Source organism: Sorex araneus, chromosome 5 (assembly GCF_027595985.1).
Source record: "Sorex araneus isolate mSorAra2 chromosome 5, mSorAra2.pri, whole genome shotgun sequence".
NCBI lineage: Eukaryota > Metazoa > Chordata > Mammalia > Eulipotyphla > Soricidae > Sorex > Sorex araneus.
In genome coordinates this window covers 44854843-44872201 of record NC_073306.1, presented here as the reverse complement: position 1 = coordinate 44872201, position 17359 = coordinate 44854843, and the positions used below count along the sequence as shown (strand labels likewise).

The 17359-nt window shown below is 40.2% G+C and overlaps 1 protein-coding gene across 13 annotated transcripts in view; it reads right to left on the bottom strand.

Moving 5' to 3' along the window:
- PUM1 (pumilio RNA binding family member 1) overlaps window positions 1-17359 on the bottom strand; it is a 143764-nt gene that overhangs the window by 93004 nt on the left and 33401 nt on the right. For all 13 annotated transcript variants that reach the window (XM_055138323.1, XM_055138326.1, XM_055138324.1 and 10 more), the window contains exon 3: window positions 10357-10425. In XM_055138323.1, coding sequence (XP_054994298.1) covers window positions 10357-10425 — 69 coding nt within the window. The remainder of the gene's footprint in view (window positions 1-10356; window positions 10426-17359) is intronic.

Sequence of the window (17359 nt, the reverse complement as noted above, 5' to 3'; positions counted from 1 at the left end):
ACAAAATTACTGTCAACAACATTCTAGAAAGGTAATACAAAAGAGGTATCATTTCTACTTCACCCATGCCTTTCAAAAATATTTAGGAATATTGTTACCAGCTCAATCTCCATACTATATGTGATAAATTAACCTGACACTAAATTCACACTCTTTTATCCAGTGTACATGCCCCTGCTGAAGCCACTCAAGTAAAAGTTTCTTTATGCTTTTTCCACTTCAGGTATTGGAACAACGTGAAAAGAAACTGCTTTATCTTCATAGAACAAGACAGACTGATAGTAAAACTATGTTTAAAAAATGATGACAAATTAAAACAAAGTAAACAAATTAAACTTCTATATCATATAATACAAAAGTAGCACTTAAAGAAACAATTATGCCACCTCACTAGTTGTAAGTTATAAGACAAAGTCATTTTCTGTATATACGTACAGCTTTATGGTTTGATTATTGTAAGATAACATTGGTTTGTCCTTTCTGCCTTGCCACAGGGAGCTTAGGTTTACTGGGTTACTCCCATCACAGTGCTCCCATTCCTCTGTGTTCATTTGTAACCTCTTTGTGCTCTGCTTTCCCAACCAAACACCTTTATTTCCTAATCAGACTCTGTTCCTAGACTCTGTTAACTTGTAAATTCTGCTTTTCTATTCTCCTTAAGTCCTTTGCATAGTTAATTCAGAGCGATGTCCTTTTTGTATAGACAGGAAGACAGTACTATGCTTTTGTAACTTGGGAGTTAATTGACTCCAAATGATATTCACTACTGGAAATCTGTCCTCTAGACCTAAGCCTGAGTTGCCCTTATTTCCTAACACCCCAAAAGCAGGGTCCCGACAAGGGACTGGATGGATCCAGGGCAAGCTGTGAGCTACCCTGGCATCAAAATGGGCCAGGGGAAAGCACCATAATACTTCACTATAAGTTAAGAGCAGCCATGGACAAATTCTGTCCTGATCCAAAAAGCAGCATCTAGATTAGGATCCTGCTAGGGTTAGGAAAGATTAACCTGGCCTGAGCACTGTAGTCTGAGATCTATAGCGAAATGTCCCCAGGAGAGCCACCCTACAAGCTTAATATATCTCTTACTGTGTCCATACAAAATGACTAATATTAAGAAGCAGAATTAAGATGCTAATTAAGTTATTGGACGAAGGAGAGAAGAAACACCCTTAGGTGATATTTCCACCTTGAGCCTGATCAGGAAAGGCTTTGACATGTTGATTCTGCTACCACCAGTTGTGGTGGGCTGCAAGATGGAGTGTGGAGAGATGAGTGGGAGAGACAGGAGAAGACAGGAATGAGGGACAGTGTGAGACTAGAATGGGGAGCTTAGTGAGACTGGAACAGGCACTTGGGGAGAATGGAATAAATGGCAACCGATCACCAACCAGCCTGGCGGCCTGTTCCCTCCTTCGTCCGCCCATGGCATCAGCCACCCCGGGGTGGAGAGTGGCTCGAGACCACCAAATGCAGGCGGCAAGAGAGAGCCGCCGGGGCTTTCCCTAGCCGCTTGGAGATTACAAAGTTTATAACACAATCATATTCATATTATGCTAGGCCTTTAATAACCTAATCTATATACTAGGCTGTATTATATGACTGTTACTACAGTAATACTCTAGAACCCAGTGTATAAGATAAGCCTCTACCTACATCAATTAATAAACCCATGAAGTTCAACAATAAAACCAAGAAAATATAGAGATTTCTTCACAACCCTTTGTATGACCCCCTGAGTAGGAAGCAAGCAATTAAAGAGAAAAGGTCCTTTGCCTGAAGATGGCACCAAATACTCAAACTTACAGGTACTATAATACTTTGTTAAAGGATCATACCTGGTAGTGCTCAGGAGCTGTTCCCACCGTGTTCAGGGGACCATGTCCTGACAGAGATCAAATACAGTCCTCCCACATACTCCAGCTACCTCCTGACCCTCAAACTCACCTTTAAAAAGGTATCACACCCAGTCAGCCTCAGGATATTTTTAATTATTAAATTGACAAGGTAAGTATCTCCATATGCCAGTATGGCAGGTTCATTTTTTCATTTATTCTAGAAGATAGAATGTTCACAGATATGGCTACTGTGCACATAAGGATGACTCATAATGAAAATAAAGTATTCTCCAGATATTTTGCAGTAATGAGACCAAAGAATACACTGAATGGTACTATCGCCAGAGTGATAATACAGGGCATTAGCCTTGCACGGGGCCGACACAGGTTCAATCCCTGACATCCTCTATTGTCCCCCAAGCACCACAGGAATGATTCTGCGTGCAGAACCAAAAGTAACCCCTGAATATCACCAGGTGTGCCAAAAAAAGCCAAAGAAAAAAAGAAAACAAGAATGTGCTGATTAATCAAGTGTGAATTAACTTTGGTGTTCTGCTTCCTCCTCTTTAGCAAAAACCACAACAAATAAGAATGGATTACACAAAAGACAGTTTGATATAAGTTTAGACAAGAAATAGAACAAAGTAATTCTAATTCCTAAACATTATATCTATATGCATTCCTTTGTTTCAGAAAGTGTCTGCCAATATGGTTTTAATTAAATGTTTTTTTTTATCAAATTCAACTTGATCTGAATGCATGCACCATTACAGCTTTACTATTTATCTAGTACTCTACAAAAGTAATAATGAGGGCAGGGAAATACAGTTCAGCAGTAGAAGACTGCCTTGTAACGGTGAGACCAAGTTAAATCCCAGGAACCAACAAAGAAAATTCATCACTGAATAGTTTAAAACTGTAAAACTATGGGGCTAGAAAAACAGTACAGTGGGATTAAGATATACCCTGGTTCAATTCCTGGCACTAGATGACCTGAAGGGACAAGGTTTCAGTTAATTGTTTTTTTTTCATTATGTTAATGACTGTTGGAGGTGGAGTGACAGCCTCATGCATCTTCTTTGGGGAAGTTCCTGGGATCTCATAATAATTTGGGGACGGGTTATTACGAAGAATAATGAGTCTTAACTTTGAGAAACTGGTACATCTGACATTTAAAATCTGGTTCCCAATTCTCTTCTGTAGCTTAACCACATTCATTCCCATTGTCTGCTTCTGTTTTGCACTGGGAAGACAAAGCAAACCTATTCATTTATTCATTTATTTTTTTGTGTGGTTGGGAGCACACCTGGCTCTATGCTCAGGGATCAGTTCATGGCAGGGGACCATATGAGGTGCTGGGGATCAAATCTGGCTTGGCTTATGAGCATGGCAAATGCCCCGTCTATTTTACTATTACTCCAGCCTCCGACCTATCCCTTTATATGTTGGACTGACTTTACTGAATTTATTTTTATTAAATTTTTCTTCCTTTGGCAAAAGGGACATTTTCCTCATCCACAGTAATGTATATTTTGAGAGTAAGGTTCTAAATACAGTAACATTTTTCCACCCCACGCACTGTAATTTACAGTTGTTGAGAAGAGTTTTAGGTGTCCCCTGTTCCAACTCCAGTCACACTACTAGTTTTTGCTTCTTCCACCAAAGATCCCAGGTTTACTCCCACCCTCAGACTATCTTCTTGACAGACACATTTTAAGTTTAATTACTGTAATTTGGGTCCTGTGCTTACGGTAGTAATGACTCTAGTTACATTAATATTTAAAAGACAGTTTGGTTATAATCTAGTTTTCACAGTTAAAATTTGATTCCTGGTAGTACTCAGGGGACTTTATGTGTTACTGAGGATTTGAACATGGGTTGGCTGCATTGCAAAGCAACTACCTCAACCTCTGTTATCTCTCAGCTCCCCTACAGATTTTAAAGTACATTTTTAAAAAATTGAGGTCAAAGGCGAATGGAGATCATTTGTATGAAGATATGGATTGAGAGGGATAGTACAGTGGGTAGAGCATTTGCTTTGCATGTGACTGACCCAGGTTTGATCCCTGGCACCCCATAGTCCCCCATGCCTGCCAGGAGTGATCCCTGAGCATAGAGCCATGAGTAGCCCCTGAATATTGCTGAGTGTGGGCCCCCCCCAAAAAAAGATGTGGGTTGACTTCAGATTGCTTGGTTAGATTCTAGTAACTAATATACTGAGCATCAATAGCTTTCCAGTTATTGTGCTAGTCTCTTCCTGCATATTGCCATCTTTACTATGGCCTTGTAGTAGTTTGAGCTGAAAAAGACACCTGTGAGTAGGAACTAGGAAAAGGACACTGCTGGCTCACCTGGAGAAAACAGATTGATTATAGCTGACTGATTTGACTATAGTGTTTTATAAAATGCCAATGCCTTGGTTTAAAATACTGTACTGTGGCACATTATGTGTTAATAATTGAAGAATCTAGGAGAAAAAGGAAAATAGAAAGGTGCATGATCTTGCTAGCAGAAAACGTATCTCATTTTCAAAATTTAATACTCTTTGGAATCAAATGAGTAACTCTTACAGGACTCTAATTGTAAAAAACTGCCAAGTATATAGTAGCCTTCTAATCTGTTGCTCCTAGAATCATTTCTAATAAACAAAACCTCCAATTCTGTTAGATATTCTTACAGCCATACTGGAGCAATTTTCAGGCTCACTGATTTCAGAATTAACAGTCCATGAGCCTGGATGGACACTTCACTAACTGCAACACAAACTTCACGGCAGGAGCCCCTGGTCCCCAGCACCACGTGGTTTCCCAAACACAAGGTGGGAGAAGCTTCTGATCACCCCACACCAAAAATGCCAGGTGTGGACAAAACAACTACCAAAAAATTGAGGTCTAAATAATAATAATAATAATAATAAATTTAAAAATCACTCTAAAGAGGTATTATATAGGTAAACTCTGGCACATGCTAGGAGGGGGACAGGGCAGGCAGGGAGAAACAACTGGGCACCACGAGGAGTGACCACCAAACACGATACGGAGTGAGCCCTGAGCACTGCTAGGTGATGTGGCATCCATCTGTCTGTCACCTGCTCACATCAAAAAAGAAAAGAAAATGACAAAGCAGGAAATTCCAAGTGCAGAGAGATAGTAAAAGGTTAAGATGCTTGTCTTGCACACACTGACACTGGTTTAATCCATCTGGTCCCCTAAACACTGCCAGTAGTAGCTCAAGCACAGATAACAAGGTGTGAAAGGTGTGACTCCAAACAACAGATCAATAAACTGACAAGGTTTTTAAAGAAACCAAAGAAAATGAACATGTCAAGACTGAATGCTCTGTTCTGATCCAAAACAATCTCTCCCCCACCTAGTTTTGTATCTGTATTTGTGTTAACAGTTTTCCAAATCACTATCAAACTCCTCTCTCTCTACAGACCAGTCTACTACTGTACTTCAGTGTAATGTCTACTAAGAACCTACAGTATACGTTGTGTGTGCACATATATAGATAGATAGCACTGTCGTCCCATTGTTCATCAATTTGCTTGAGCGGGCATCAGTGACATCTCCATTGTGAGACTTGTTGTTACTGTTTTTGGCATATCGAACATACCACGGGTAACTTGCCAGACTCTGCCATGCGGGTGGGATACTTTCAGTAGCTTGCTGGGCTCTCCGAGAGGGATGGAGGAATTGAACCCGAGTCAACCGCATGCAAGGCAAACACCCTACCCACTGTACTATCGCTGTTAAGTCCATGTTAAGTATTAAGTACTTTAAAAAAAAAAAAAGTTTCCAGTTTCCAAAAGTAAGAGAGTGTTGTTTTCCATGAAATACTCTCACTTCCCCCTTAGAATTGCTCACCTTCACAAATCCATCCTTTAAAGAATGGGAGCTGAACTCTCTAAGACCATGTTCTCCCTTGAATATATATCTCACTTGCTTGTCTATTTCTTTGCTGGTTTATTTCCACTCTGGAGAAGCTTATGTTCTCTCCTGAATGTTTCCCCTCTTTCTCTCCTAGCACATCTTTTGTTGTTTTTGGTTTGGGGACATACCTGGTGTTCAGGGCTGACTCTAAGCTCAGGAATTACCCCTGGCAGTGCTCGGGTAACCATATGGGATGCTAGGGATCAAACCTGGGTCAGTCACATGCAAGTCAAGCGCCCAACCCTCTGTACTACCTGTAACCCTCTCCTAGCATGCCCTCCAAAGCAAGTTTCATTCAATTAAAAAAAAAAAAAAAAAAAAAAAACCGGGGCTGGAGCGATAGCACAGCGGGTAGGGCGTTTGCCTTGCACGCGGCCGACCCGGGTTCTAATCCCAGCATCCCATATGGTCCCCTGAGCACCGCCAGGGGTAATTCCTGAGTGAAGAGCCAGGAGTAACCCCTGTGCATCGCTGGGTGTGACCCCAAAAAAAAAACAAAAAACCTTGCTTCATGTCCCACCCCCTCAAAAAAATGAATGCGAGCTAAATAGTAGAAAGCAATGCCAAAGTAGAAAGTAATACCAAAATTCAGATTAGAGAATATAACTACAATGAACAAGCAGACCAATTTATTTTTTCACATGGAAAAAAAAATGGCTGCTGCTCTGACAAGCACCTTTTAAGTTCACAGTTGAATGAAGGGGATGCAATGCAAGGGGAGTGGATCAAACATCTGAAAATAATTTGTGATCTGAAAAGTAGGAAAATTATAAAGCATTTTTCCTATCTTTCCTATTTTCCTTTTGAACAGGAGGCAAATAAAGCAGGTGCACTATGAGTCCTTCAGCTAAGAACTTTATTACTTCACACAACAAGCAAAGCTTAAGGTGATATTTCAAACAGCCACTTAGTATTAAGATTTGTACCTAGAAATTTTCTAAATCTGGGCCTGAGCAACAGTACAGTAAAAAAGGTGATTGAATTGCACTCAGCTGACCCAGGTTAAACACCTGCCATCTCAGATGGTGCAGGAGTGATCCCTGAGTACAAAGCCAAGAAGAAACCCTGAACAACATCAGGTGGAGCTCAAAAGCCAAAAAAGAAACATTCTAAATCTTCTGAAGTGATATCAAGAGCTGAATGATGTGTTGATGGGGGGGGGGGGGACACTCCTGAGTCAAGCAGCACGTAACTAGAGAGCAATTATTTTTAATGAAGGCAATTCTCTTTGACTGCATCACTCATTCCTAATCATGAGTTTTATTCACATTAAAGTGGACTCACACTCATGCAGATATTCACACACATATACATGTAAAATAATTTCAGCAGAAACACACTGCTCATTCAATTTACTTGAAAGTTTAGAGTTTATATGGGTAAATGCTTTACTAGATGTTTTTTTGCTTAAAAGGATATTATTAAAAAGCAAGAAAAAGAAAAAAGGTGCCTGTCATGGAGACAGACTGGGTGGCAAGAGGTAAACTGGTGAACTGGTAGACGGGCTGGTGTTGGAATACTTTACACCCAAAACTCAATCATGAATAAAATTTTAAGGATATTACTTAGTAAAATAAAGGAAAACTAACTGTGCTTATCTTACCTTATTATAAAACTTTTCCTCATCTCATTTGAACCATCTCCCTTTCAGAGCTACAAAAGCATTTCCCAACCAGTACCCACCAAAATCCTATGTCACTGGTTCCATGAACAGCTGAAGCAAGAATTTTTTAAAATGAAATCTCAGCTCCATACTTGGTTTGTCTCCTTTATTCCTACTCACTGTCAAAAAACCAAAATCTTTGGGGCCGGAGTAATAGTACAGCGGTAGGGGGCTTGCCTTGCATGCAACTGACCCAGGTCAAATCCCTGACATCCCATATGGTCCCCTGAGAACTGCCAGAAGTAATTCCTGAGCGCACAGTCAGGAGTAACCCCTGAGCATTGCTGGGTGTGGCCCAAAAACCAGAAAATAAAATAAAATCGTTCAGACCAGAAAGATAGTATGTGGACAGAGCATTTGCAAATAGCAGATCCAAGTTCAATCCCCAGCATGCAATACGGTCCCAGCACCCAATGTGGTTCTGGTCCCATGAGATGAACCAGAAATAAGCCTTGAGCATAGCCAGGTAAAAAAAAAATAAAAACAAGAAATAAAATAAAATATTTATCTTGGGCGTTTTAAATGCTCCCCCAAAATTTGCTTTTATAAAGCTGAAATAGTTTTACCATCACTTATATAGTAAAAGCATAGGCTTCATTTCTAAAGTCAAAGTCAAAATAGCAGCTATATCATAAGGTCTATGACCCTGGGGGGGGGGGGGAAATCGATCCCTCTCTCCTAACCTTTTTCCTTTTCTCTGTGACAGAGCTGTTCCTGCCTAATAAATCGTCAACAAATGGATAGCTGCTATGCTGTGAATAATGTGGGAGGGGAAAGGAAATGCAGCATTCCTATTAGAATATACTGTTTCTGTGTGTGTGTGTGTGTGTGTGTGTGTGTTCTCATTCCATATGCATACATTAATGTCTTGAGTTATGCATGCATACCCAAAATTTGCATTAAAATAAAACTAGTAAGGTTGGGATACCTTCAAAGATTTTTTAAAAGGACATTTCTGAGGGCTACAGAACTAGCTCAAAGAAATTTTCGCTATCACTTAAATATTTTATCGCTTATTTATATTATCATTATTATTTATATTCTTATTTATATTATCACTGGATAAATGGCGACGTTACTGGCACCCGCTCGAGCAAATCGAAGATCAACGGGACGACAAATGATACAAGTGATATATTATCATTTAAACAAATATTTTTGTAATCATTTAAAGTTAACTTTCTCTTTGACTGTAGTCATTATTCCTGAATCAGAATTAAGTCATGGGCCAAAGAGAGACTACAGAGGTTAAGGTGCTTGCCTTGCAACTGGCTGACCCAGGTTCAATCCCTGGCGCCACATAAGAGGATTGTCAGGAGGAACCCTGAACACAGAACCAGTAGTAAGCCCTGAGCAATGGTGGGTGTGGCGCAAAATAGAAAAGAGTCACAGAATTAGGTCTTCAGAGATTATGAAATATAGCTTACAAAATGATAACGTTTTGGGTAGCACATTTTTAAAACTTGGCATTGCACTTCAGAGCAACAGAAATGAGGAAGAAGATAAATGCAATTTCCTTGCATACATAGTATCAGAGCTATCTGTTAACTTTGTTCAGAAAATCTTTTTCCAACAACATCAGGTTTCTTAATATGTACTGTTACCGGCTTTAGGGAGGCACAGGAAATACACAAGAGTATCTACCAATCTCTGAAAACTGGGGGAGGGGGAGGAGGAAGTCAAAGGCTGAATCTAAGATGATAAAACACTAGTCTCTGACCACATGATGAATCAGAAAAGTTGGACACAAAAATCTTACAACCAAAAGCAACAATCAAATTCAAAACACCACAGGAGTTTAATTAATACCTAAGCCACAAAGCAGTCAATGAATGTTATAAATGAGAAGAATAACTTTAATTTTTGTTTGGAGGCCACACCTGGTGATGTTCAAAGGTTACCTCTGGCTCTGTGCTCAGGAATCATTCCTGGAAATAACCAGGGAATGCCGGGGATCAAACCCAGGTCAGCCATGTAGAAGGCAAGCACCCTACCTACTGTACTATCTCTCCAGCCCCAGAAGAATTATTTTAATTTTAAATCCTTGGGACCTAACACAGTACTTGGATGAAATCAAAGAATAAATATATTTAATGAATGGTATAAATGGAGATACAGAATTCAAATATTCTTTTTCCTTTAAAATGCTAAATACTTTTTTTGTTAAACATTTTAAATATTTACATATAAAACAAAATTGAAGAAAAGTATGGTTACTCTCCAGAACACGTGAATACTAGGCAAATGCCCTAATTCGTGAACTGTGACACTTTTAGCAATTAATTTGGGCAGTATGTTCTACCTTATAACCAATACAACCTGTCAACTGGAATCACCAGAAGCTAGCTGTGCTTTACCTTTATACCACTTTCTTTTAGAATTGCAGAAATCTTCCCTATCAATATAATAGAAGGTAGCAAGTTTTGTTTCTTTATGTTTAAATGTTATAAATCAAAACTTTGGTTTATGTGAGAGATGATTGGTTCAAGCCTCTTATCTTTTGAAAGCTAAATAGCTTCCTCATTACTGTGCCATTATAAACAACAAAAATATCACTACTCCTGATAATAGGTTATTGACATACTGTTTAGCTGTCAATCTAAAATGTTCTTCTCTGTAAAATAAACTAGCAACTAGAAAATGAAGCAAAGGACATTTGACACATATAAATAAAAATTTTTTACTTCAACTTATAACTGATTTTCAATAATTGGTACTTATATTTTATTTTTTAAGCTTAACTATCTTATATTGAAATCATTTGGCAAAATTTTGAAATAGCACATTCCTGTATCATGAGGATGGCAACAAGGAAAAGCAAACACATAGTACCGGAGACTAGATTCGGACACATTTGATGAAGGACAGCTCCAACCTTCCCTTATAAAGCAAGCCCACTTCTTTGATAAACCTGTTCACTTACCTCTCCCATAGCTCTTCCCTCCAGAGCAAGTGCTTGAAAATCATGATTCAGCTCGTCCATAGAACGCACCTATTGAAAAGAGTAAAGTTCAGTTTAATATCTTAGAGATCTTACATGCATATTAAACACAACTGAAAAGCATTTCTAAGTTTACTTTCAGATACTGACAGACAGTAACAAGTCACTAAAATTATAAACATTCACTTACCTTTAACCATTTAAGGTTCCGCAATGACCCCTGATTTCTCCCCTCCCATTCCCTTTTGTTTTTAAAACATGAAAAACACATAATCCGGGGCTGGAGCAATAGCACAGCAGGTAGGGCGTTTGCCTTGCATGCCGTCGACCCGGGTTCGATTCCCAGCATCCCATATGGTCTCCCGAGCACCGCCAGGAGTGATTCCTGAGTGCATGAGCCAGGAATAACCCCTGTGCATTACTGGGTGTGACTCAAAAAGAAAAAAAGAAAAACACATAATCCAGAAAACTCAAAAATAAATTCTACAACATGAGACTATGTTAGCTATTTTTTCATACATTTTAATTGGCTAAGCCAAGACCAACATGCTGAAGGGCAATGACATAGGATTTTATGACTTAAACCTAGTTACTAAACCAAAAACCACAAAGGTTCTCCCAACAACAGTTTTAGTATAAAACTATAAAAGGGGCTCATTTGATCCATGCCAGGATTTTGTTGGTTAACCTCTGGAAAAGGTACCTTAAAGTTTTATAACAATGAGTTGGGCTTTTTTTAACAAAAAGCCCAACATTTCTCCATACTGGAGATAAATTGAACCTCCTAGGACCTCAAGACTAGAAAAAAAGAATACTTTTCACAAGAATTCTACAAACTCTGCCATCAAAATTATGTGCTACCCACATTACGGACCTTTCCAGGTTTAGGGCTGGAGAGAGAGAAGAGCAGTCAGATAACTTGCCTTGCATGTGGGTGACGTGGGTGCAAGGATCCCCGGCACCCCATATAGTCCCTTGAGCTCCACCAGGAGTGATCCCCAAGCAGAGAACCAGAAGTAAGCCTGAGCACCACCAGGTGTGACCCAAAAACAAAACAAAAAAATCTAGGTGTCATCCCTAGGTGATTATTAAAAAGTAATACTGAAGTCAAAGACTGTAAATGTGAAATAGATTACTCAAAAGTCATTAATTCAAAAGTAAGTTGTTTTTCAATAGTCTACTGGTCCCTCTCAGCTCTGAGTAGCAAGGTGTTACTACTCTCTGATACGAGAGAGCTTTTCCTTGTTATTAAAGAGAAACATGCATCTGCCTACCTAAGAAGGACTAGTAGAGACTGCCTGAAGCAGAACGCTTAAACCTTCTCATTTGATCACCACCATCGATATATAGCCCTGGGTAAAAGCAAGGAAGGTTAAGCTAGATAAGGAAGGGAAAAGGACAAACTTGGGGCAGGCAGGAGGGGGGGCGGAGGAGGGGGTTGGGGGTGCAGGCCCACAGGAGTTGCTGAATGAAAGTGCAACAGGTACAGTGTGTATCTTACATATACAGCAGACCCGGATCCAGTCCTTGACATCCCATATGATCCCCCAAACCCAGGCAGGAGTGATCCCGGCGCACCACCAGGTATAGCCAAAATGAGTGTTTTCAATCACATTTTCAAATTTCAGAGCTGATAATATGTTACAAATGATACACTAAGCTAACTAAGATAAAAGTTTGAGTGGGGTGGGGATGGAGTGGCTGGAGAGATAGTACAATGGGTAGGTACTTCCCTTGCACAAGACCTACTTGGGTTAGGTCTCTGGCCCCCCCCCCACGCTCCACCAGAAGTGATCCCAGGAGTAAGCCCTGAGCACAGCTGGGTTTAACCAAAAAATAAACAAAAAAGCTGGGTGCTTTGGGTGCTCACTGAAGCTCCAAGTAAAGGGCCTGAGAGATAGTCTACAGCCTGGTAGAGTGCTTGCATGGCACACAATTTCCCCAGGTTCAATTCCAGGTACCTCATACAGTCCCTGAAGTCCCCCAGGAGTGATCCCAGAGTGCAGATCAAGTGAGCATTGCCAGGTGACACCCAAAAACAAAAAGCAAAACAAAACAAAAAAGCTGAGATAGTAATATGATATGGTTGGTATTATGCTAAAAATAACTTAGAAGGCCTTGAAACAGAAGGTAGATCAAATTAGTCAAGGTGTTAGTCAAGCACACTGAATAAGCTTCTAAACTACTAAAGGAATAAGGGATGGGGAGGAAAAATTGTCAGCTAAAAACAAATGTTAGGTGAAATCATTCACCTTCAGGCCGGATCTAATATTTACAAAGCATATAAATCAAATGCCCAAAGCCCTACACCTAACTCTTTCTGTGGAATTAAATTATGTATTTAACTAGAAGTAGGCAATTTGTTGGGTGGTTTTTTTTGGGGACATTGGCTGTGCTTGGTGGCTACTCCTGGCTAGGTCCCACATACACAGGGATCTGAACCCAAGCCCTCTGCATGCAAAGCATGTGCTCCAGCTGTTTGTGTCATCAACCTGGCCAGAAACAATTCCAAACAAGAAATCTAAATTAGTTTTGAACAAGAATGTTGACAATTTTTTTTGGGGGGAGGGGGAGGAGGGAGTAAGGGTCTGAGCCATTCCATGTAGGGTGCTGGGAAGTGAACCTGGGTTGACCATTTGCAAGGCAAGAGTTCTGCCAACTGTACTATCTCTCCAATCTAAACACCGTTGGAAATTTATTGAGAAATATATTTCTCAATAAAAAGTGAGTTAAGGCAGAAAATAGAGAACACACAATATGAGTATTTTTATATTTGTTACAACAATCTTACCATGGTTATTCCCTAAGAAATTAGAAATAGAGAATCTCATTGCCGCAGAGTTGTCCCAGGTGAGCCTGGTCTCTGGGCTAAGACCTCTGGAATTTCTCAGAGGCCCAGCATTCCACCAATACCCAACATTCTCCAGCATATAAAAGGCCCAGCTTCACAGCTCCAAGACTTGAAAAGATGCCAGGCTGCTAAACTGGCCCAGTTCCACAGCTCCTGGAGCTCACAGTTGCATATATCACCTAATTTCACAACCCTGAAAACCCAATAGGAGCACAGCAAATTACAAGGGAAAGTTGTGTAGAAGCCCACCAATTTTAATGAACAAAAGCAACACAGAAGGCTCAACTAGCACCAAACTGCTCAGTAAATCCTCAATGGCTATGGTAACACCACTGTGAGTGAAACAAAAGTTGTAACAAGCAATATAAAGAAAATTACTTTATGCCAAATAAGGGGGCAGGCTTGGGGATTGGTGGGAAACTGGGGACAATGGTGGAGGGAAGGTCACAACTGTGGTGGCAATGGTACTGGAACACTATCTGAAACTGTATTATAAGCGACATTGTAAAACTTTGTAAATCACTGTTTTTAAATAAAATTTCAAACATTGAAAAAATATAGGGGCTGGAGAGATAGTACAGCAGGTAGGGTGTTTGCCTCACACACAGCTGACCCAGGTTCGAGCCCCAGCGCCCATATGTTCCCCCAAGCCTCCAGGAATGATCCCTGAATGCAGAGCCAGGAGTAAGCTCTGAGTACCTCTGGGTGTGCTCCTTCCCCGACACACACACACTCACAAAAAAAAAAATTAGAAACATATCCTGAGAGATCAGAGAGATAGTTCACGGGTAAGGCTTGCAAATGACCAAACCAGGTTTTATTCTTGGCACCATATATGGTGCCCCAGACATGGTACCCCAAATACAGAGCCAGCAGTAAACCCTAAGTAACACCAGGTATAGAGATAAGGAAGGAGAGAAGAGGGAAGAGGAAGAGAGTAAAGAGGGAGTGGGAGAGAATCAACCACTGTTAAATAATGTTTCCAAGATCTAAATCCAGGTTATTCAATTTAAAGTGCAATGTCCTCTATCACCACACTGCCTCATTGGCACCATGAGAAGTTTCCACTTAGAGCCTACCCTACCTCTAAACTTCTCTCTTCATCAATTCCCAAGATTATGCTATACTTCTGTTACCCTTTCATTTTGCAGAAAATTTTTTCTTAAAAAGTCTCAATGCCTGCTTTCTACTTCACTTCCTAGCCTAAAATATGTAATTGAGCAATTGAAGTCAGTTTTTTTCACATGGAGTTATTTTGGGCTCAGGATCAAACCCACGAAGCATGCTACATCTTCAGTCCCTCACAACATATATAACATTAAATATAAAAAACAGTAAAACCTAGTACTATAAATCACATCTGGAAAATTATGAACTAAAATTTTTACTTTACAAATCTTTATTTTATTTGAAGAATCATTCTGAAGTGTCTGTTCTATTATCAACCTTGAAAAGTCCTACTTCCATCCCCATTATGTTGGATTATAGTTCTAGACATTTTAAGAAGTAACATCAGTTTGTCCTTCCTCCTCCCACAGGTGTTACATCCATCACAGTGCTCCCAAGCACACCCAACTTCATGAGGCACTCCTAATCCTCTGTGTTTATCTTTAACCTCTCCTTTGTGACCTTCTTCCCTTATCTGTTAATCACTAATATCCCCAAGTCATACCCTGTGGCTTGTAAAATCAAATTCATCTGAGTATCAAATTCATCTTGTGTATCTAAGTGAAATATTGCTTTTCTTTTTCCTTTATGTCCTCTGCAGAGTTTACTTTAGAGCAATGTCCTTTTTGGAAGACAGTCCATGCTATGCTTTTGTAACATGGGAGTTAACTGACTCCAAATAATATTTAATCCTGGGCACCTGTCATATTTACTTGACTTAAGCCTCATTTGCCCTTACTTCCTAACACTCCCAAAAGGAGGGTCCCAGTGAGGTACTTGGATGAACTCTGGGCAAGCTGTAAGCTACCCTGGCATCGAAAAGGTACAGGCTAAGCGCCATTAAAAGTATAAGTAAGAGTGTGGTCATGTAACAAACTATATCATGACCCAAGAAGTAACTGAATATGGACCCCGCTGTGGTTAGAAAAGACTAACCTGGCCTGAGGGCTGTAGTCTGGGATGTATAACAGCATGTCCCCGAGAAGAGACCCTTTAAGCTTAATATATCTCCTACTGTGTCCATACAAAATAACTAGAAATATTTACTATTTCTTAAGAAGTAAATTTAAGATGACCACTTAAATATATACTGGCTAAAAAAAGGAGAAAGCAAATACGCCCTTAGATGGAATTCCACTCTTTGACGAATCTCCTAGCAGGAATCTAGAGTGCTGAGCACTTAGATGAGATGCTGTTCTCCAGCAAGTCTCCTAGAACTTCCCCTGAAGGAAAGGCTTTATATCTGTTCAACACTGTTTATGATAATGTTCAACCATAAACATTTATAACTGCTACCCCAACCCTTTAGGATTTCTCTATAACACTGTGAGACTTTAATAAATAGCCACTGATTACCAACCAGCCTAGGCCCAGAATGCTCCAAGGGGACCCTCGGTCACAGCGGGCAGGCCAGTGACCACCCATCCGGGAACAGTGACACCAATAACCAATATCACAGACACTTATCAGAATCATCAATGAACACACTACACTTCACTGAAAAAATGAGATAAGATGGGCTATTTTGCAAGTATGCTATAATCATTGAGACAAAATGTCCACTACGTATTAGATACTTGGTCAACCTCATACAACACAGAAAGTTCTCTTTAAAGTAGTGAATACTTCCTTTACCCCATGTTATCCCTTCTCCATCTTGCTCCCCTCCACCCCCATCTCAGTAGAAAGCAAGCTTCATCATTGAGAGGAGACAACCAGCAGGCCCTAGTTTAGCATTCCGATGATCGACATATTAGAAGCACCTTCCTGCTAAGGTCTAGCTTTACTCAAACCAAGCATTTCAAAGAACATTTATTTTTCTTTCTTCTCATTTTCCACCTAAATCATCAATTCAGAAAAACTTCCATTCTCGGTCCAGAGTGACAGTACAGTGGGTAAGGTACTTGCCTAGCATGTGGCTGACCCAGATTCCATCCCTGGCATCCCATATGATCCCCTGAGCACCACCAATAGTGATCCCTGAGTGCAGAGCTGGAAGTAACCCCTGAGCATCACTAGCTGTGCCCCCACCCACCTCCCCAAAAAACTTCCATTTTCATCCCTTCAGAAAATATCACCTCTCCAAAGGCATCATCACAGGCCCAAACATATTTTTTATTTGGGAGGGGGGTATCTTTAAGAACTCACTTTAAAAAGCAAATAAATGTGCCACCATGCCAATGGACCAATTCCACTGCTCCAGTAATAATCTCTGCAGAGACAATAAACTTCAGAAATTCCAGGTACTGGCATCCAGGCTGAGAACTCTGGGGTCTTCTCAGAGCGGGTGTGGGCTTCCGCCCCCTATCCCCAGTCCCAGCTACTTCCAGAAGCTCTGGCAGCCGCAGCCATCTCCTATAGCCACCACCATGCCGACTCATTGCCCAGTCCTAGAGATCCTAGAAGTTTCTAGACCAAGCGGGCACATACAAGGCCACATACACCTCCAAATCCCATTAATACTGAAAATCCATTAGGAGGTACCAAATTAGAAGGGAAAGTAACAGAAGCCAACTCAATGCAGCAAACAAAAACAGTAACACTGAAGGCTCAACTATGCAGCTGCAACAAACAGCTTAATAAATCTTCAGACAGACAAGGACTTAACAACCCATGGTAAGATACAACAATTTTCACAAACTTTCTTTTATTGAAGCATTTTTGATATTTTCTTTAGCCATTTAGTTGTAACAAGCAACATAAAATAAATTATTGCATGCCTGCTAAGGGCTTTGAGTGTGGTGTTGGAATATTGAAAGCCCATCTGTATATGAACAACTTTGTAAACCACAGTGTTTAAAAAGTCTTTCATTTTTTTTAATTACAAATAAAATAAAAATAAAAAGCAAGCAAATGAAGGGGAGGAAGTGAGGGTGAGGGAAGGAAGGAAGAAAACAAACTCAATAAGCTCATCTCAAAATTCTTCATTCCTTAACCACTATGGCATGATCTTCTGAGTCTCCTCCC